This window comes from Triticum urartu, chromosome 7A (assembly GCF_056163025.1).
Source record: "Triticum urartu cultivar PI428250 chromosome 7A, HENAU_Tu73, whole genome shotgun sequence".
NCBI lineage: Eukaryota > Viridiplantae > Streptophyta > Magnoliopsida > Poales > Poaceae > Triticum > Triticum urartu.
This window is the reverse complement of record NC_141879.1, coordinates 179,849,045-179,867,998: the sequence shown is the minus strand read 5'-3', so window position 1 is coordinate 179,867,998 and position 18,954 is coordinate 179,849,045. Positions and strand designations below refer to the sequence as shown.

At 45.8% G+C, this 18,954-nt stretch overlaps 1 protein-coding gene across 1 annotated transcript; it reads left to right on the top strand.

Annotated features, from left to right (window-relative positions):
- Nucleotides 1–255: 255 nt before the first annotated feature.
- Nucleotides 256–2,102, top strand: LOC147958874 (UDP-glycosyltransferase 83A1-like). The gene is made up of 3 exons (XM_087536773.1): nucleotides 256–849; nucleotides 1,025–1,560; nucleotides 1,643–2,102. The coding sequence occupies exons 1-3, from the start codon at nucleotides 378–380 to the stop codon at nucleotides 1,991–1,993; spliced, it is 1,359 nt and encodes a 452-aa protein (XP_087392899.1). The 5' UTR covers nucleotides 256–377; the 3' UTR covers nucleotides 1,994–2,102.
- Nucleotides 2,103–18,954: the final 16,852 nt, after the last annotated feature.

Genomic DNA, 18,954 nt, shown 5'->3' with positions numbered 1-18,954 from the left:
CCAGCCAGCCGCCGGTGACGGCAGCGAGGGTAGGGAAGAGGAGGCGGCGCCTAGGGTTAGGGCCGCGGGGAAGAGGAGACGATTCAATTAACGAGAACTTGTCACCCAACGCACATGATAAACTATATATATATATATATATATATATATGAGTGCTAATATGCATATGTCATTGCTTGCGTACTAGGCGGTACTGTACGGCGGATCGGGCATACCAGACCAAAACTTACGTTGCGCCTCGATCCGCCGTAAAGTACAGCCTACAGCGAAGTGAGTGAGTGACAGTTCCACTCTAAGCTCTACTAGGACTAGCTGCCACACTTATCCAAAACTAGATCGGCACACGGCCGATCTCGCAGTCTCAGCTTCGGTTCGGCATGGCCACGGCGGCGCCTCACGTCATGGTGCTGCCGCTCGCGGCGCAGGGCCACGTGACCCCGCTCATGGAGCTGTCGCACCGCCTCGTGGAGCACGGCGTCGAGGTCACCTTCGTCTGCACCGAGCCCACCCACGCGCTCGTCCTCGGCGCCCTGCGACTGCGACAGGCCACGGTGGACGGGATCCACCTGGTCTCCATGCCGGACGGCCTGGCCGACGGGGACGACCGCCGGGACCTCGGCAAGGTCCTGGACGCGCTCGCCCGGTGCATGCCGGGCTACGTGGAGGAGCTCATCAAGGAGAAGAAGGTGACGTGGCTCGTCGCCGACGCCAACCTGGGGTCCTTGTGCTTCGAGGTCGCCAAGAAGCTCGGCGTTCGGGTCGCCTCCTTCTTCCCGGCGTCCGCTGCATGCCTTGGGACCTTGTCCAGGATTCCCCAGCTCATAGAGGATGGCTTCTTCGACGACAAAGGTACGAGAATCTCCTGAATTTTTCAATGCTCAAACGAAAACGAAAATCAAGGCTGGGATTTACGATTTGTTGTCTATGCATCCAATGTCACACAGGTTAAGATCGCTTCTTTTTTTTCCTTTGAGACAGCACGTCAGATCAGAGGATAATGTGATGTCTGAATATATAAATGCAGGCGTCCCAAAGCGACGAGAGGCGGTCGAGCTGGCCCCCGAGATGCCGCCGGTCTACACGTCGCACATGCTGTGGAGCGTCGACGGCGGGCCCGAGGTGCAGCACGTGGCCTTCCAGCTGGTGTGCCGGAACACCGAGGCGGCCAGCCTCGCCGACGTCGTCGTCTGCAACTCGTTCCTCGAAGCGGAGGCCACGGCGTTCGAGCTGTTCCCCGACATACTGCCCATCGGCCCGCTGCTCGCTGACCCCGGAAAGCCCGTGGGGCAGTTCCTGCCGGAGGACACGAGGTGCCTCGGCTGGCTCGACGCGCATCCCGACAGCTCCGTGGTGTACGTGGCGTTCGGCACCTCCACCGTCTTCGAGCCCCGCCAGTTCCGGGAGCTCGGCGAGGGGCTGGAGCTCACCGGCCGGCCCTTCCTGTGGGTGGTGCGCCCGGACTTCACGTCCGGCGCCGGCATCAGCAAGGCCTGGTTCGACGAGTTCGAAGGGCGCGTCGCCGGCAAGGGCATGATCGTCAGCTGGTGCTCCCAGCAGCAGGTGCGCGCAGTCGACATTGTCTTGACCACTGATTCCATTGTGACTTTCATTCCATGATCCATCGTGATGTTCGTATCGCAAGGTTCTGGCGCACCGGGCCGTGGCCTGCTTCGTGTCCCACTGCGGATGGAACTCGACGATGGAAGGGGTGAGGAACGGCGTGCCCTTCCTGTGCTGGTCCAGACTGAAGGTCGACCAGTACACCAACCGGAGTTACATCTGCGACATCTGGAGGACCGGCCTGGCCGTGTCGCCTGGGGAAGATGGGGTCGTGACCAAGGAGGAGGTGAACACCAAGCTGGAACAGGTCATGGGTGACCACGGGATCGCAGAGAGGGCACGGGTGCTCAGGGACGCAGCTCGCAGGAGTCTCGGCGTGGGCGGCTCGTCGTATGAGAATTTCAAGAGATTTATTAGCCTCCTAAAGGAGTGAACTTGTGCGTGGTTTAAATTAGCTTTGCCGGTCAGGATTATCGCTCCCAGTGATCATGATGTTCGGATTCCATTTTTGCTATCTCGAAGAGGAAGAAACGATGCCACGACGTGGGTCTTGGCGGGAGCCAAGCATGTCCGTTATGGCATCTGCACGGAGACCCTCAAAATTCTGATTTCTAACACAAAAACTGATTACTTTCATGCATACAAATCAGATTTAGGGGGTTGTTTCCAGGGACTTTTTGGTGTAGGGACTAGAAAAAGTCTCTAGCAAACCAAACAGGATGGGACTTTTTTGAAACTTTTTGCTAAAAGTCCTTAGAAACACCTCTTTGAAAGTCTTTTTCAAAAAGTCACAGAGACTAGAAAAAGTCTTAGGACTAGAAAACCAAACAACACCTTAAATCCAAACTAGTATGGTGTCTCATGGAATTGCGTGGGAAATGCCATTAAGGTCTATAAACACTTGTCTCAATGGAACAAACTACAACTTGCTTTCTAAAATGAAGACGATAATAGATGATGTGCAATCTTGCCAGGGAAGGTTGTTTAAATAAGTTATGGAAAACTTTGATTCATTTTACGCCGGATTGTATTCACGATGTTGTGGCGGTCGAGATGGTCGTGACTTATTGCAGCTTTTCTCCCCATAAAAAATAAAGAGAAACCTTCGAGAATTCAAATATCCAAGAATCAGTAGGAGCATGTATTTTAAAGGTGCAGTTTCCAATGTGAAGTTGATCGTGCACATGAAGGGAATGCACCTAGCCCGATCTCATTCCCAAGCCCACTACGGGTCGGAGAGCATGAATGAGTAAAGAACAGGGCACGGGACCAAGCGCCAACAGTTGCATTACACGTGCCCACGGCAGACGACTTCAAGCCCACGCTTCATCAACACAATATACTTCCTCCGATTCTTTTTAGTCTCCATATAAAATTTGGTCAAAGTCAAACTTTGTAAAATTTGACCAACTTTATTAAAAAATATATCAACATCTATAATACTAAAGTTATATGGTATGAAAATTAACTTTATGATGCATCTAACAATATTACTTTCATATTGTGAATCTTGATATTTTTCTCTATAAACTTAGTAAAAGTTGACAAAGTTTGATTTTGACCAAATTTTATATGCAGACCAAAAAGAAATGGAGGGAGTATTTTTTTTGAACACCGTACAATCCGCTAACATAAAATCGGCTAACACGCACAACTATACACTTTTACCCTCCACGCACATCTGGTAGGGGCGATGAGGGGGGCGGAAACGCGACCGCCTGAGGCAGCCGATCTCTCGTCGCCGTCGTCCGTTCCCTCGACGGGGGGGGGGGGGGGGGAGGAGGAGGGGGTCACCGGCGCCGCCCATTTCCTCGGCGGGGAAGTCGCTAGGGGGATCGGCGCAGATCAGATCGCACGTCTCACGTGCCTCCGTGGCGGCGCCGTCGGGGGGCAAGGTGAGGGCGGCGGGATCGTCTGGTGGCTTCACTTCCCCGATGCCGACAGAGATCGGACGGGGCCAGGGGCGATTCTCACAATGGCGGGTGCATTTCTCCGCCGGGAAGGATCCCGGCATTTGGATCGAAGGCCGCATCCGATTCACTCCTCATTCACGCTGGCTGGCTCTCCTAGATTTGGAGAATGACTTCCTAGCCGGCGAATACTTACCGGACGGCGAATCGATCAAGGTAGGGCTTCATTTCAGGATTGATGAGTACGACGTGGTGGTTGGTGAATGCGTGCAGGTCGATCTTCGTTTGAAGGCACCGGAGATGGTTGATCTGATGGAGACGACGGTCCCTGGAAAACCGGGAGGACGATTTTGGGCACTTATTGAGAGCGACAACGAAGAACAGGTGGAGGATCGCGACTCGACAGGTATGATGATGCTTCCACAGTTTTCGGTACCGATGGAGTTGTCGGCGCCTACGGTGATTCCCGATCGTCGTCGACCAAACATTCAAAAATTCAAGCCGGCAGTGAAACCCTGGATCATCCCGGTTCCTAAGGTATTCCGCGAACCCGTTACTTTGTCAGATTTTATGCCGGAGTCTTGGACTCTGGTTACTCGAAAGAAGAAGAAAGGAAAGAAGGGTCGATCGCCACCGCCGCAGAGGCCGCCGGTGGCGAGGTTGGCGAGCGCGATTCGAACGGCCAGAAGGGCTCGGTTGAATTCACTGTTGGGTTCTGTGTGCGTGTCGGATCAGGCGACGGTCATGGGCCTGCTTGACTCGGGTGAGGCCCAGTTAGGAGCCCAAGCCGCAACCGATCCAACATGTACGTGCGTGCATGTATCGCCGCCACTGCCTGACGTGGTCGCTACTAGGGTTTTCGAGACCGGTTTTCCGACGCTGGGCGAGGGACGGGCGAAGAGGATCTCTTGCGCCGGCGTTATGGTGGGACACGGGCCACCACCCGGCAAGCGAGGGCTGCCGCCCGCCGTCGGTGCTGCTGCTGCCCCTGGCCGCGGGGCTCCGCCCGCCTCGGTTGCTGGGGGTGCCAGGAGGGTCGGCCGCGTCGTTCCGCTCACCGCTGTTGGTGGTGCCGGGCGCGAGGGCCCAACTCCGCAAGTGCCGTCGGCCGGCGTAGGCGCAGGCGTAGGAGCTGGTCATGGCGCTCGCCCGCGCGACAGGGCCCGCTGGCTGCTGGTGGTACTCAGGCGCCGGTGCATGTTACTCGGGCAAGTGCGCAGTAGCCGGATGATCAGCAGCCGGTGGCCAAGGCGCGGACCCTAGGAAGGGGTTGCGGTGCTCAAGGGTGTGGTGGATACAGTGGATACAACAGAGATGGTCACAATTTTAACCGATACGGGCAGTGGGGGGACGATGGTTATGATGCATATGGTGAGGGGCTGCACCATGGATCTTCATCCGGTGGCGGCCGTGGGTATAACCGATACAATGGTGATGGTCCAGGACATTTTCAGGGCCCACCCGATAATTTTGTTGAAGGCGTCGCCAGACCCAATGATCGCTACCGGGGAGGATATCGGCGTGGTGGGAGAGGGAGACGCCCACCTCCACTGCGGCATCTTCCACCACCTGTTGCGGACACGGCTACGGGAAAGGAGCTCGAGCACTCAGCAGACATGGTGGGAGACTCATCCACGTTGCATGCGGCTGCGGTTGACGCGGTTAGGGCTCTGGCGGCAGTGACAGTTGCGGCGGCTTCTAGAGCTACAAAATCTTGGGATGGCACGTCTGACAAAGGGCCGGAAAAAGCGGAGGGAGAAAAACTCTCGAAGTGGGCAATTAAGAAGAAGAAGTTGCCTTGCTATAGATGTGGCGAACCGGGTCACTTTGTGGCAGAATCTACTAATGAGCTTTGTGACTATTGCCTCAGATCTCAGCATGTGACCGGTGATTGCCCACTTATATTCGGTCCTAAACCTGGCATTAACATTTACGGTGTGTGTTGCAGGGAGTTGATGTTCTTTGAGACACCAGAGGTGGATCCTCTCCCACAGATGGTTGAGAGTTCCTTCCCAGCAGTAGTCCGGGTTACTAATGGATAGTTGACTGAGGCTCAGATTGTGAGACAACTGCGTGACCTAGTGCCAGGTAACCATCAGTGGCATCTGGATAGTTAGAGGGTCAAGCTTATAAGATGGATTTTCCCACTAAAGAGGATCAGATGCTTTTTCTCAAGTGGGGTTTGTGCAGAGTCCCAAGCACCAACATTATTATTGCTTTTGATGAGTGGAAACAGGATGAACCAGAGGGTACACTTTTGGAGAAGGTGTGGATTCGTTTCTTTGGCACACCACTGATGTCTACTACACAACCTTCTTCTTGTAGAGGTTATTGGGCCTCCAAGTGCAGATGTTTGTAGGACAGTAGCAAATTTCCCTCAAGTGGATGACCTAAGGTTTATCAATCCGTAGGAGGCGTAGGATGAAGATGGTCTCTCTCAAGCAACCCTGCAACCAAATAACAAAGAGTCTCTTGTGTCCCCAACACACCCAATACAATGGTAAATTTTATAGGTGCACTAGTTTGGCAAAGAGATGGTGATACAAGTGGTATATAGATGGTAGATAATGGTTTTTATAATCTGAAAATATAAAAACAGCAAGGTAACTAATGATAAAAGTGAGCACAAACGGTATTGCAATGCGTTGAAACAAGGCCTAGGGTTCATACTTTCACTAGTGCAAGTTCTCTCAACAAATAACATAATCGGATCATATAACTATCGCTCAACATGCAACAAAGAGCCACTCCAAAGTCACTAATAGCGGAGAACAAACGAAGAGATTATGGTAGGGTATGAAACCACCTCAAAGTTATCCTTTCTGATTTATCTATTCAAGAGTCCATAGTAAAATAACATGAAGCTATTCTTTCTGTTCAATCTATCATAGAGTTCGTACTAGAATAACACCTTAAGACACAAATCAACCAAAACCCTAATGTCACCTAGATACTCCAATGTCACCTCAAGTATCTGTGGGTATGATTATACGATATGCATCACACAATCTCAGATTCATCTATTCAAACCAACACAAAGTACTTCAAAGAGTGCCCCAAAGTTTCTACTAGAGAGTCAAGACGAAAACGTGTGCCAACCCCTATGCATAGGTTCATGGGCGGAACCCGCAAGTTGATCACCAAAATATACATCAAGTGGATCACGTGATATCCCATTGTCACCATAGATAAGCACGGCAAGACATATATCAAGTGTTCTCAAATCCTTAAAGACTCAATCTGATAAGATAACTTCAAAGGGAAAACTCAATTCATTACAAGAGAGTACAGGGGGAGAAACATCATAAGATCCAACTATAATAGTAAAGCTCGCGATACATCAAGATCGTATCACCTCAAGAACGAGAGAGAGAGAGAGAGAGATCAAACACATAGCTACTGGTACATACCCTCAGCCCCGAGGGTGGACTACTCCCTCCTCGTCATGGAGAGCGCCAGGATGATGAAGATGGCCACCGAAGATGGATTGCCCCCTCTAGCAGGGTGCCGGAACGGGTCTAGATTGATTTTCGGTGGCTACGGAGGCTTCTGGCGGCGGAACTCCTGATCTATTCTACTCCCCGAAGTTTTTAGGGTATATGGGTATATATAGGAGGAAGAAGTACGTCGGTGGATCTCCGGGTTGTCCATGAGGCAGGGGCGCGCCTAGGGCTGCAAGAAAAGCTTGAGGCTCGTGAGCCGCTCGAGATCGACTCGTATTTTGACTCGACTCGAAAAGAAATGAGCTGAGTATGAACACTTTATGTAGCTCGATATAGAAACGAGTTAATCTTGAGCCAACACTGGCTCACTCGATTTTAGCTCGATAGCTCAATGTCATATAATTATATTAAATAATCTTGATGTATATTTAAAGAAAATAGTATAATTTATTGCCATATATGTTGTGTCCAAGTTTTCTCATTTTTACCTAGTAGGAAACATGGAGGCCTATTAAGCAGGAGAAATTTAGCCTCAATATGGTGTGTGGCGAGTCATGTGTCAAATATCCTATTATTCTCAGCCAAAGTTTAAGAGCAGTTGCACCTTCATTTTTTATCTTTCTAGATCATTGATCCCTATTTGTCAAGTTCTAGTCTTTAGTTGAGAGAGAATAAGTCAAATTTTATAGTGGTTTTCTATGTTGTGTTGTTGGCTATAATGTTTGAAAAATTGCCTTAGATTATTCATAAAATCATCTGATTATTTAGCTCGAAACTAGCTCGAGATCGATACAAACTGAGCACGAGCCACTTTCTACGGCTCGACCTTGATCTTCACTCAGTTTGAGCTCGCTCGAATTTTAGTATAATTTGAGTTGAGCCTAGTCCAACTCGCTCGAACTCGACTCGTTTGCAGCCCGCCCAGGGGGGTGGGCGCGCCCCCACCCTCGTGGGTAGCCCGGGACTCTTCCGGTCCATCTCCGATACTTTGTGGGCTTCTTCTGGTCCAAAAATAAGTTCCTTGAAGTTTCAGGTCAATTGGACTCTGTTTGATTTTCCTTTTCTGCGATACTCTAAAACAAGGAAAAACAGAAACTAGCACTGGGCTCTAGGTTAATAGGTTAGCCCCAAAAATCATATAAAATAGCATATAAATGCATATAAAACATCCAAGGTTGATAATATAATAGCATGGAACAATCAAAAATTATAGATACGTTGGAGACGTATCAACCACCAAAACTGATGAAACACTTTCTGATTGCTTGGAGCTTGGGTGGTTTGATTGGCAAGACAGAAAAGGTGGACATGCCTTTCACTCATGCACAAGGGCTGTGAGGTTGCTGGAGTGTTGTGAGTGTTGAACACATTCCGGATGTGGTTAGATGGACACATACTGGAGTCACTTATTGTTTAGAGCTTGAGATCGAGGATACTCCGATTTCCCAGGATGGGGATGAGACTCAGGATATGGACACGACTGAGGGGGGCGGAGCGCCCAGGAATCAGGATAAGGGGTCCGATGATTCACCATAGGAGCCAGACAAGGGGCCCACCGCGCAACCAGATAAGGCAGACCACTCTGCCAAAGAGGCTCCCCCGTCCACAACTCTGATGAACACGCTTCGCTTTGGTTCGTTTGGATCGAGGTCGGCTCCCAGTCGGTTATGGAGCACCAGAGTCGAGGCAGACGACCCGGCGGAACTTGAGTTACCACCGGTGTTGGGCCTGGCCTGCGAGGCGACCACGGCACTCGAGCGACGCGTTGATTCTACTCCTGGCGGGTAGGTCATCACTCACGGGGTGGCTGGGGCTGGGGGGGACGGGGCAGGAGGCCCATAGCACCCGCCTACTTGTGACCGGCATGTCTTCTTTGGGAGGGGCGCCTGGACAGGAGGTCTGTCGCGCTCTTCCCACCCCGACTGAGGCGACACCGGACAAGCTGGGGGTGAGGTGCGGGAAGGAGTCCCGTGCCGTAACCCCTCGCAGGACCGCGCCATGCAGCACGTCGAGCTGGGAGTGAGGTCCGGTGATACGTCTCCAACGTATCTATAATTTTTTTTTGTTCCATGCTATTATATTATCAACCTTGGATGTTTTATATGCTATTTTATATGATTTTTGGGACTAACCTATTAACCCAGAGCCCAGTGCCAGTTTCTGTTTTTACCTTATTTTAGGGTTTCGAAGAAAAGGAAAATCAAAAGGAGTCCAATTGACCTGAAACTTCACGGAACTTATTTTTGGATCAGAAGAAGCCCAGAAGACTTGGAGTGCACGTCAGGGGATCTACAAGGAGGCCACGAGGCAGGGGACGCGCCCTCCACCCTCGTGGGCCCCTCGTGCCCCCCTGACGTACCTCTTCCGCCTATATATCTCCATATACCCTAAAACTACCAGGAGCATAATAGATCGGGAGTTCCGCCGCCAGAAGCCTCCGTAGCCACCGAAAGCCAATCTAGACCCGTTCTGGCACCCTGCCGGAGGGGGAATCCCTCTTCGGTGGCCATCTTCATCATCCTGGTGCTCTCCATGACGAGGAGGGAGTAGTTCTCCCTTGGGGCTGAGGGTATGTACAAGTTGCTGTGTGTTTGATCTCTCTCTCTCTCTCGTGTTCTTGAGGTGGTACGATCTTGATGTATCGCGAGCTTTGCTATTATAGTTGGATCTGATGATGTTTTCTTCCCCCTCTACTCTCTTGTAATGGATTGATCTTCCCCTTTGAAGTTATCTTATCGGATTGAGTCTTTAAAGATTTGAGAACACTTGATGTCTGTCTTGCTGTGCGTATCTGTGGTGACAATGGGATATCACGTGATTCACTTGATGTATGTTTTGGTGATCAACTTGCGGGTTCCGCCCATGAACCTATGCATAGGGGTTGGCACACGTTTTCGTCGTGATTCTCCGGTAGAAACTTTGGGGCACTCTTTGAGGTTCTATGTGTTGGTTGAATAGATGAATCTAAGATTGTGTGATGCATATCGTATAATCATACCCACGGATACTTCAGGTGACATTGGAGTATCTAGGTGACATTAGGGTTTTGGTTGATTTGTGTCTTAAGGTGTTATTCTAGTACGAACTCTAGGGCTGTTTGTGACACTTATAGGAATAGCCAACGGATTGATTGGAAAGAATAACTTTGAGGTGGTTTCGTACCCTACCATAATCTCTTCGTTCGTTCTCCGCTATTAGTGACTTTGGAGTGACTCTTTGTTGCATGTTGATGGATAGTTATATGATCCAATTATGTTATTATTGTTGAGAGGACTTGCACTAGTGAAAGTATGAACCCTAGGCCTTGTTTCAACACATTGCAATACCGTTTACACTCACTTTTATCATTCGTTACCTTGCTGTTTTTATATTTTCAGATTACAAAAACTATTATCTACTATCCATATACCACTTGACCATCTCTTTGCCGAACTAGTGCACCTATACAATTTACCATTGTATTGGGTGTGTTGGGGACACAAGAGACTCTTTGTTATCTGGTTGCAGGGTTGCTTGAGAGAGACCATCTTCATCCTACGCCTCCTATGGATTGATAAACCTTAGGTCATCCACTTGAGGGAAATTTGCTACTGTCCTACAAACCTCTGCACTTGGAGGCCAAACAACGTGTACAAGAAGAAGGTTGTGTAGTAGACATCAAGCTCTTTTCTGGCGCCGTTGCCGGGGAGGTCAGTGCTTGAAGGTATATCTTTAGATCTTGCAATCGAGTCTTTTAGTTTCTTGTTTTATCACTAGTTTAGTTTATAAAAGAAAATTACAAAAAAATGGAATTAAGTTTGCCTCATACGCTTCATCTTTTTAATATCTTTCGTGAGTATGATGGAAAGGAAAATTGTGCCAAAGTGTTAGAAGAAGAATGCATTAAAATGTTTGGCACTAAATATTTGAATGATGAGCATGATTGCAATGTTGTTAGTATGAATTCCTTGAATATCCATGATGCTAATGATATGCAAAGCCACAAGCTTGGGGAAGCTATGTTTGATGAAGATGATATTTTTTTGTCCCCCAAGTTTTGATGAGCAAATTTACTATGATGAAAGCATGCCTCCTATCTATGATGATTATTGTGATGACACGTATGCTTTAAAGAATAATGATAACCATGAAACTTGTCATCTTGATCTTAATTTTCAATCACATGATAGTTATTTTGTTGAGTTTGCTCCCACTAGTATTAATAAGAAGAACCTTGCTTATGTGGAGAGTAGTAAATTTTCTATGCTTGTAGATCATGAAAATAATGCTTTAGGTGCTGGTTATATTGTTGAATTCATTCATGATGCTACTGAAAATTATTATGAGGGAGGAACATATGCTTGTAGGAATTGCAATAATATCAAGTTTCCTCTCTATGTGCTTAAAGTTTTGAAGTTATGCTTGTTTTACCTTCCTATGCAAGTTGATTCTTGTTCCCATAAGTTTTTTGCTCACAAAATCCCTATGCATAGGAAGTGAGTTAGACTTAAATGTGTTAGTCATATTCTTCATGATGCTCTCTTTATGTTCCAATTCTTATCCTTTATGTGAGCATCATTGAAATCATCATGCCTAGCTAGGGGCGTTAAACGATAGCGCTTGTTGGGAGGCAACCCAACTTTATTTGTGTTCCTTGCTTTTTGTTCATGTTTAATAATAAATAATTTATCTATCCTCTGTTTAGATGTGGTTTTATGTTTTTAATTAGTGTTTGTGCCAAGTAGAACCGTTGGGAAGACTTGGGGAAAGTCTTGTTAATCTTGCTGTAAAAAATAGAAACTTTAGCGCTCACGAGAACTGCTGCCATTTTTATTTGGAAAGTGATATTTAGTTAATTCTTTTGTAATATGATTAATAGACAAATTACTCTCATCCAGCAATTTATTTGAGAATTTTATGAGTTCCAGAAGTATACATTTGATCCAGATTACTATAGAATGTTTTGTTTTTGACAGATTCTGTTTTTCGTGTGTTGTTTGCTTATTTTGATGAATCTATGGCTAGTAATAGAGTTTATGAACCATAGAAAAGTTGGAATACAGTAGTTTTAACACCAATATAAATAAAGAATGAGTTCGTTACAGTACCTTGAAGTGGTGATTTATTTTCTTATACTAACGGAGCTTACGAGTTTTCTGTTAAGTTTTGTGTTGTGAAGTTTTCAAGTTTTGGGTAAAGATTCGATGGATTATGGAATAAGGAGTGGCAAGAGCCTAAGCTTGGGGATGCCCAAGGCACCCCAAGGTAATATTCAAGGATAACCAAGAACCTAAGCTTGGGGATGCCCCGGAAGGCATCCCCTCTTTCGTCTTCGTTCATCGGTAACTTTACTTGGAATTATATTTTTATTCACCACATGATATGTGTTTTGCTTGGAGCGTCAATTTATTTTGTTAGGATTTTTTTTCTGTTATTTATAACAATGTTTTGCATATTTTATTTCAATAAAAGTGGCATTGATAGCCTTTGCTATGTCTATTTTACAAGTCCACATGTTGTTGTTTGAAAACATAAAGTTTACCGCTGTTGCAATAATTCCCTAGAAAATTCAGAATGTGATAAAATGTTGAAACATTTTGCATATTAAGATCTGATAAATTTACTACGGTGGTAATTTTCTTTCATAATTTTTGGAGTTAGGGAAATATGGATGTTGCTGCATTCTTTACAGACTGTCCTGTTTAGGCAGATTGCTGTTATGTTTGCATTGTTCGCATATGTTTGCTTCTTTAATGATTCTATTTGAGGATAGGACTATTAAATATGCAGAGACATTTAGTATGCAATGTTTAATAGTAATTTTAGTGATTTGCTACAGTAGAGTATGATAAGGTTTTGGCAATGGTTTATACTAACTTATCTCACGAGTCCTTGTTGAGTTTAGTGTGGATGAAGATTTTGAGATTTAGGAAGACCGTGATATGAGAGGAATTAAGGAGACACAAAAGCTCAAGCTTGGAGATGCCCAAGGAATCCCAGGATAATATTTCAAGAAGTCTCAAGTGTCTAAGTTTGAGGATGCCCCGGTTGGCATCCCACCTTTCTTCTTCAACAACTATCGGTTAGTATCGGTTGATCCTAAGTTTTTGCTTCTTCACATGATGTTTTCTATTCTTAGAATGTCATTTTCTTTTGCTTTGCTTACTGTTTGAATAAAATACCAAGATCTGAAATTCTTAAATGTTAGAGAGTCTTCACATAGTTGCATAATTATTCGACTACTCATTGATCTTCACTTATATCTTTCGGAGTAGTTTGCTGTTGCTCTAGTGCTTCACTTATATCTTTTTAGAGCACGGTGGTGGTTTTATTGTGAAGAAATAGATGAACTCTCGTGCTTCACTTATATTATTTTGAGAGTCTTTAGAACAGCATGGTAGTTTGCTTTGGTTATGAATCTAGTCCTAATATGATAGGCATCCAAGATGGGTATAATAAAAACTTTCATATAGAGTGCATTGAATACTATGAGAAGTTTGATTCCTTATGATTGTTTTGAGATATGGAGATGGTGATATTAGAGTCATGCTAGTTGAGTAGTTGTGGATTTGAGAGATACTTGTGTTGAAGTTTGTGATTCCCGTAGCATGCACGTATGGTGAACCGTTATGTGATAAAGTCGGAGCATGATTTATTTATTGACTGTCTTCCTTATGAGTGGCGGTCGGGGACGAGCGATGGTCTTTTCCTACCAATCTATCCCCCTAGGAGCATGCGCGTAGTACTTTGTTTCGATAACTAATAAATTTTGGCAATAAGTATGTGAGTTCTTTATGACTAATGTTAAGTCCATGGATTATACGCACTCTCACCCTTCCACCATTGCTAGCCTCTCTAGTACCGCGCAACTTTCGCCGGTACCTCAAACCCACCATATACCTTCCTCAAAACAGCCACCATACCTACCTATCATGGCATTTTCATAGCCACTCCGAGATATATTGCCATGCAACTTTCCACCGTTCCGTTATTATGACACGCTTCATAATTGTCATATTGCTTTGCATGATCATGTAGTTGACATCATATTTGCGGCAAAGCCACCATTCATAATTCTTTCATACATGTCACTCATGCATCATTGCACATCCCGGTACACCGCCGGAGGCATTCATATAGAGTCATATCTTGCTCTAAGTATTGAGTTGTAATTCTTGAGTTGTAAGTAAAAAGAAGTGTGATGATCATCATTATTAGATAATTGTCCCCAGTGAGGAAAGGATGATGGAGACTATGACTCCCCCACAAGTCGGGATGAGACTCCGGACGAAAATAAATAAATAAAAGAGGCCAAAGAAGCCCAAATAAAAAAAGATAAAAGAGGCCATAAAAAAGAGAAGGCCCAGATAAAAAAATAAAAAATGAGAGAAAAAGAGAGAAGGGACAATGCTACTATCCTTTTACCACACTTGTGCTTCAAAGTAGCACCACGATATTCATGATAGAGAGTCTCCTATGTTGTCACTTTCATATACTAGTGGGAATCTTTCATTATAGAACTTGGCTTGTATATTCCAATGATGGGCTTCCTCAAAATGCCCTAGGTCTTCATGAGCAAGAGAGTTGGATGCACACCCACTAGTTTCTTTGTTGAGCTTTCATATACTTATAGCTCTAGTGCATCCGTTGCATGGCAATCCCTACTCACTCACATTGATATCTATTGATGGGAATCTCCATAGCCCATTGATACGCCTAGTTGATGTGAGACTATCTTCTCCTTTTTTTGTCTTCTCCATAACCACCATTCTATTCCACCTATAGTGCTATGTCCATGGCTCACGCTCATGTATTGCGTGAAGATTGAAAAAGTTTGAGAACATCAAAAGTATGAAATAATTGCTTGGCTTGTCATCGGGGTTGTGCATGATTTAAATACTTTGTGTGGTGAAGATGGAGCATAGCCAGACTATATGATTTTGTAGAGATAGCTTTCTTTGGCCATGTTATTTTGAGAAGACATGATTGCTTGGTTAGTATGCTTGAAGTATTATTATTTCTATGTCAATATTAAACTTTTGTCTTGAATCGTATGGATCTGAATATTCTTGCCACAATAAAGAAGAATTACTTAGAGAAATATGTTAGGTGGCATTCCACATCAAAAATTCTGTTTTTATCATTTACCTACTCGAGGACAAGCAGGAATTAAGCTTGGGGATGTTGATACGTCCCCAATGTATCTATAATTTTTGATTGCTCCATGCTATTATATTATCTACCTTGGATGTTTTATATGCATTTATATGCTATTTTATATGATTTTTGGGACTAACCTATTAACCCAGAGCCCAGTGCCAGTTTCTGTTTTTACCTTGTTTTAGGGTTTTGAAGAAAAGGAAAATCAAACGAAGTCCAATTGACCTGAAACTTCACGGAACTTATTTTTGGATCAAAAGAAGCCCAAAAGAGTTGGAGTGCACGTCAGGGGATCTACGAGGAGGCCACGAGGCAGGGGGCGCCCCCACCCCCTCTGGTCGCGCCCTCCACCCTCATGGGCCCCTTGTGGCCCCCCTGATGTACCTCTTCTGCCTATATATCTCCATATACCCTAAAACTACCGGGGAGCACAATAGATCGGGAGTTACGCCGCCAGAAGCCTCCATAGCCACCAAAAGCCAATCTAGACCCGTTCCGGCACCCTGCCGGAGGGGGAATCCCTCTCCGGTGGCCATCTTCATCATCCCGGTGCTCTCCATGACGAGGAGGGAGTAGTTCTCCCTCGGGGCTGAGGGTATGTACAAGTAGATATGTGTTTGATCTCTCTCTCTCTCTCGTGTTCTTGAGGTGGTACGATCTTGATGTATCGTGAGCTTTGCTATTATAGCTGGATCTGATGATGTTTTCTTCCCCCTCTACTCTCTTGTAATGGATTGATCTTCCCCTTTGAAGTTATCTTATCGGATTGAGTCTTTAAAGATTTGAGAACACTTGATGTATGTCTTGTCGTGCGTATCTGTGGTGACAATGGGATATCACGTGATCAACTTGCGGGTTCTGCCCATGAACCTATGCATAGGGGTTGGCACACGTTTTCGTCGTGATTCTCCGGTAGAAACTTTGGGGCACTCTTTGAGGTTCTATGTGTTGGTTGAATAGATGAATCTGAGATTGTGTGATGCATATCGTATAATCATACCCACGGATACTTGAGGTGACATTGGAGTATCTAGGTGACATTAGGGTTTTGGTTGATTTGTGTCTTAAGGTGTTATTCTAGTACGAACTCTAGGGTTGTTTGTGACACTTATAGGAATAGCCCAACGGATTGATTGGAAAGAATAACTTTGAGGTGGTTTCGTACCCTGCCATAATCTCTTCGTTTGTTCTCCACTATTAGTGACTTTGGAGTGACTCTTTGTTGCATGTGAAGGGATAGTTATGTGATCCAATTATGTTATTATTGTTGAGAGGACTTGCGCTAGTGAAAGTATGAACCCTAGGCCTTGTTTCAACACATTGCAATACCGTTTACGCTCACTTTTATCATTCGTTACCTTGCTGTTTTTATATTTTCAGATTACAAAAACTATTATCTACTATCCATATACCACTTGTATCACCATCTCTTCGCCGAACTAGTGCACCTATACAATTTACCATTGTATTGGGTGTGTTGGGGACACAAGAGACTCTTTGTTATTTGGTTGCAGGGTTGCTTGAGAGAGACCATCTTCATCCTATGCCTCCTACGGATTGATAAACCTTAGGTCATCCACTTGAGGGAAATTTGCTACTGTCCTACAAACCTCTCCACTTGGAGGCCCAACAACGTCTACAAGAAGAAGGTTGTGTACTAGACATCATCTGGGAAGGAGTCCCGGGTCGTACCCCCCCCCCCCCCCCCCCCCCGCGCAGGATAGTGCCGTATAATGCGGCCAGGGGACGAGATGTTCTGGTGGGGAGAGGGGGAGTGAGACTAGTGAGCAGGCGGCTCCATGGTCTTCTTCCCCCTGACCTCTACGACCGAGTTCCGCTCGACCACGCCCTACCCTCCTTCACCGACGATAGGGGATGGGCGTGGGAGTCAGGATCTTTCTCCTCGGAGAGGACGGCAGAGGAGCTTATCGCTTTCGGTGGGATCGCGGATCCAGTGTCGACTGGCAGGCGTGTCAGCAACCGGATCCAGGGACAACCGGATGCGGATGACCTGTAGCTAGCGCGTGCTAAGACGGCCGCCATGCTTTGTCATGTCGAGGCTAGTACATGTGCGTCTTTTGATAAAAGTTGTTCAATTTTGCACTTCTCAGGGAATGAAATCGTAGATAAGGCAAACGACTTGGGAATTTCTTTGGGATCAAATGAAACCGAGGTCGTCAAAGCCATTAATGATCTTTTAGATTTGGAAGCGGAGAGGGCTTACGAAATCATTCGTAATCTTGCATCTATCAAACCCATGAATGAAAATGAAATGAACAATCTAGGAATGGTTGATCTCGCAAATATATGTAATAACCTTTTGCCTAGTCCATAGGAGGAGGATGGGGAGGATTCGGAAACTACAGACACGGTAGAGCCTCTTCTGATGGAGGATACAGTTTTTGTCGTCACCAATCCTACTTTCCCGCAGGGTGTTGAGGAGAAGCCCAAACGGCCCTGGAAGCGGAAAATTTATCCTACTTCGGCAGTACACAGAAGTGCCAGAGTTAAGTTTAAAAAAAATCATGATGACTTATGAAAGGACTCTTTTGGAATAGCAGAGGTCTAGCTGACTTGGATAAACAAAGATTTTTAGCAGAGACAACGATAGAACATCACTTAGATTTTATTGCACTATTGGAAACTGGACGAGATAATTTCACATCACAGTTTCTTCAAACTCTCTCCGGTGGTATTGATTTTGACTGGCACATCTTACCTCCTAGGGGAAGATCCGGCGGGATTTTACTAGGAGTACGGTGTGAGATGTTAGAGGTGCTTAATGTGGTTCAGGGATACTTTTCGGTTAAATTCAGGGTGCGATCGAAACTGGATGGGTTCCGATGGTCTCTAGTAGTTGTATATGGGGCAGCACAACCTGAATTTAAACCTGACTTTCTGGCTGATCTGGTGCGGATTTGTGGAGATGAAAATCTGCCAATACTAGTCGGGGGGATTTTAATATCATCAGGAGGAGAGATGAAAAGAATAATGACAACTTTGATGGACGATGGTCTATGATGTTTAACATGATTATTGAGAGTCTTAATTTGAGAGAAATTGAGCTCACCGGTAGACAGTTTACATGGGCCAACTCGTTACCTATTCCGACTGATGAAAAGCTGGATAGGGTACTTGCTAGTGTGGAGTGGGAACAAAAATACTCGTTGGTGTCGGTCCATGCGATGCAGAGAGCAACCTCGGATCACACATCACTTCTTTTATATTCGGGTGAGGCTACCCATGTGGCAAATAAAAATATCTTCTCCTTCGAGCAAAGCTGGTTTGAGCGAGAATGGAGATGATTGCACGAGAATGGGCTAAGCCGGTTAGTGGAAGGACACATGTTGAGAGATGGAAAAATAAAATTAGACATCTCCGACAGTTTCTGAGAGGCTGGGCCAGAAATGAAAGTGGGATTTATAAACAAGAAAAGGAGTGTCTTACTCAATTGATTGAGGCTCTAGACTTAAAGGTTGAAGCCACTCTTCTTTCTGTTAATGAGCAACGAACCAAGTCCGAGGCTGAGCAGGGTCTACGAGCTCTCTTGAGAGAAGAGGAGCTGAAGTGGGCATTGCGTGCGAAAACGCTTAAGGTTGTCCAAGGGGACGATAATACACAATTCTGTCATATGGTTGCAAATGGTAAACATAGGAAGAAGAAAATCATATAGGTTGAACAGGACGAGGGGACAATAGTGGGACATGAAAATCTAAAAGCATACATCTCTAACTATTATAAAAAAACGTTTTGGACCCCCGAATACAACTATGGTGTCACTTGATGAATCTGTGATTGATGATATACCTCAATTACAGGCAGCAGAGAATGATGTTCTCTCTGCACCGTTTACTAAAAAAGAGGTTCATCGGGCAATTTCCTAAATGAAGCCGAATAAAGCA

Coding starts and splice junctions, on each gene's coding strand:
- LOC147958874 (XM_087536773.1), top strand. CDS start 378: ATGGCCACGGCGGCGCCTCACGTCATGGTGCTGCCGCTCGCGGCGCAG. Junction 850..1,024: donor TGGCTTCTTCGACGACAAAG/GTACGAGAATCT, acceptor ATATAAATGCAG/GCGTCCCAAAGCGACGAGAG. Junction 1,561..1,642: donor GCTGGTGCTCCCAGCAGCAG/GTGCGCGCAGTC, acceptor TCGTATCGCAAG/GTTCTGGCGCACCGGGCCGT.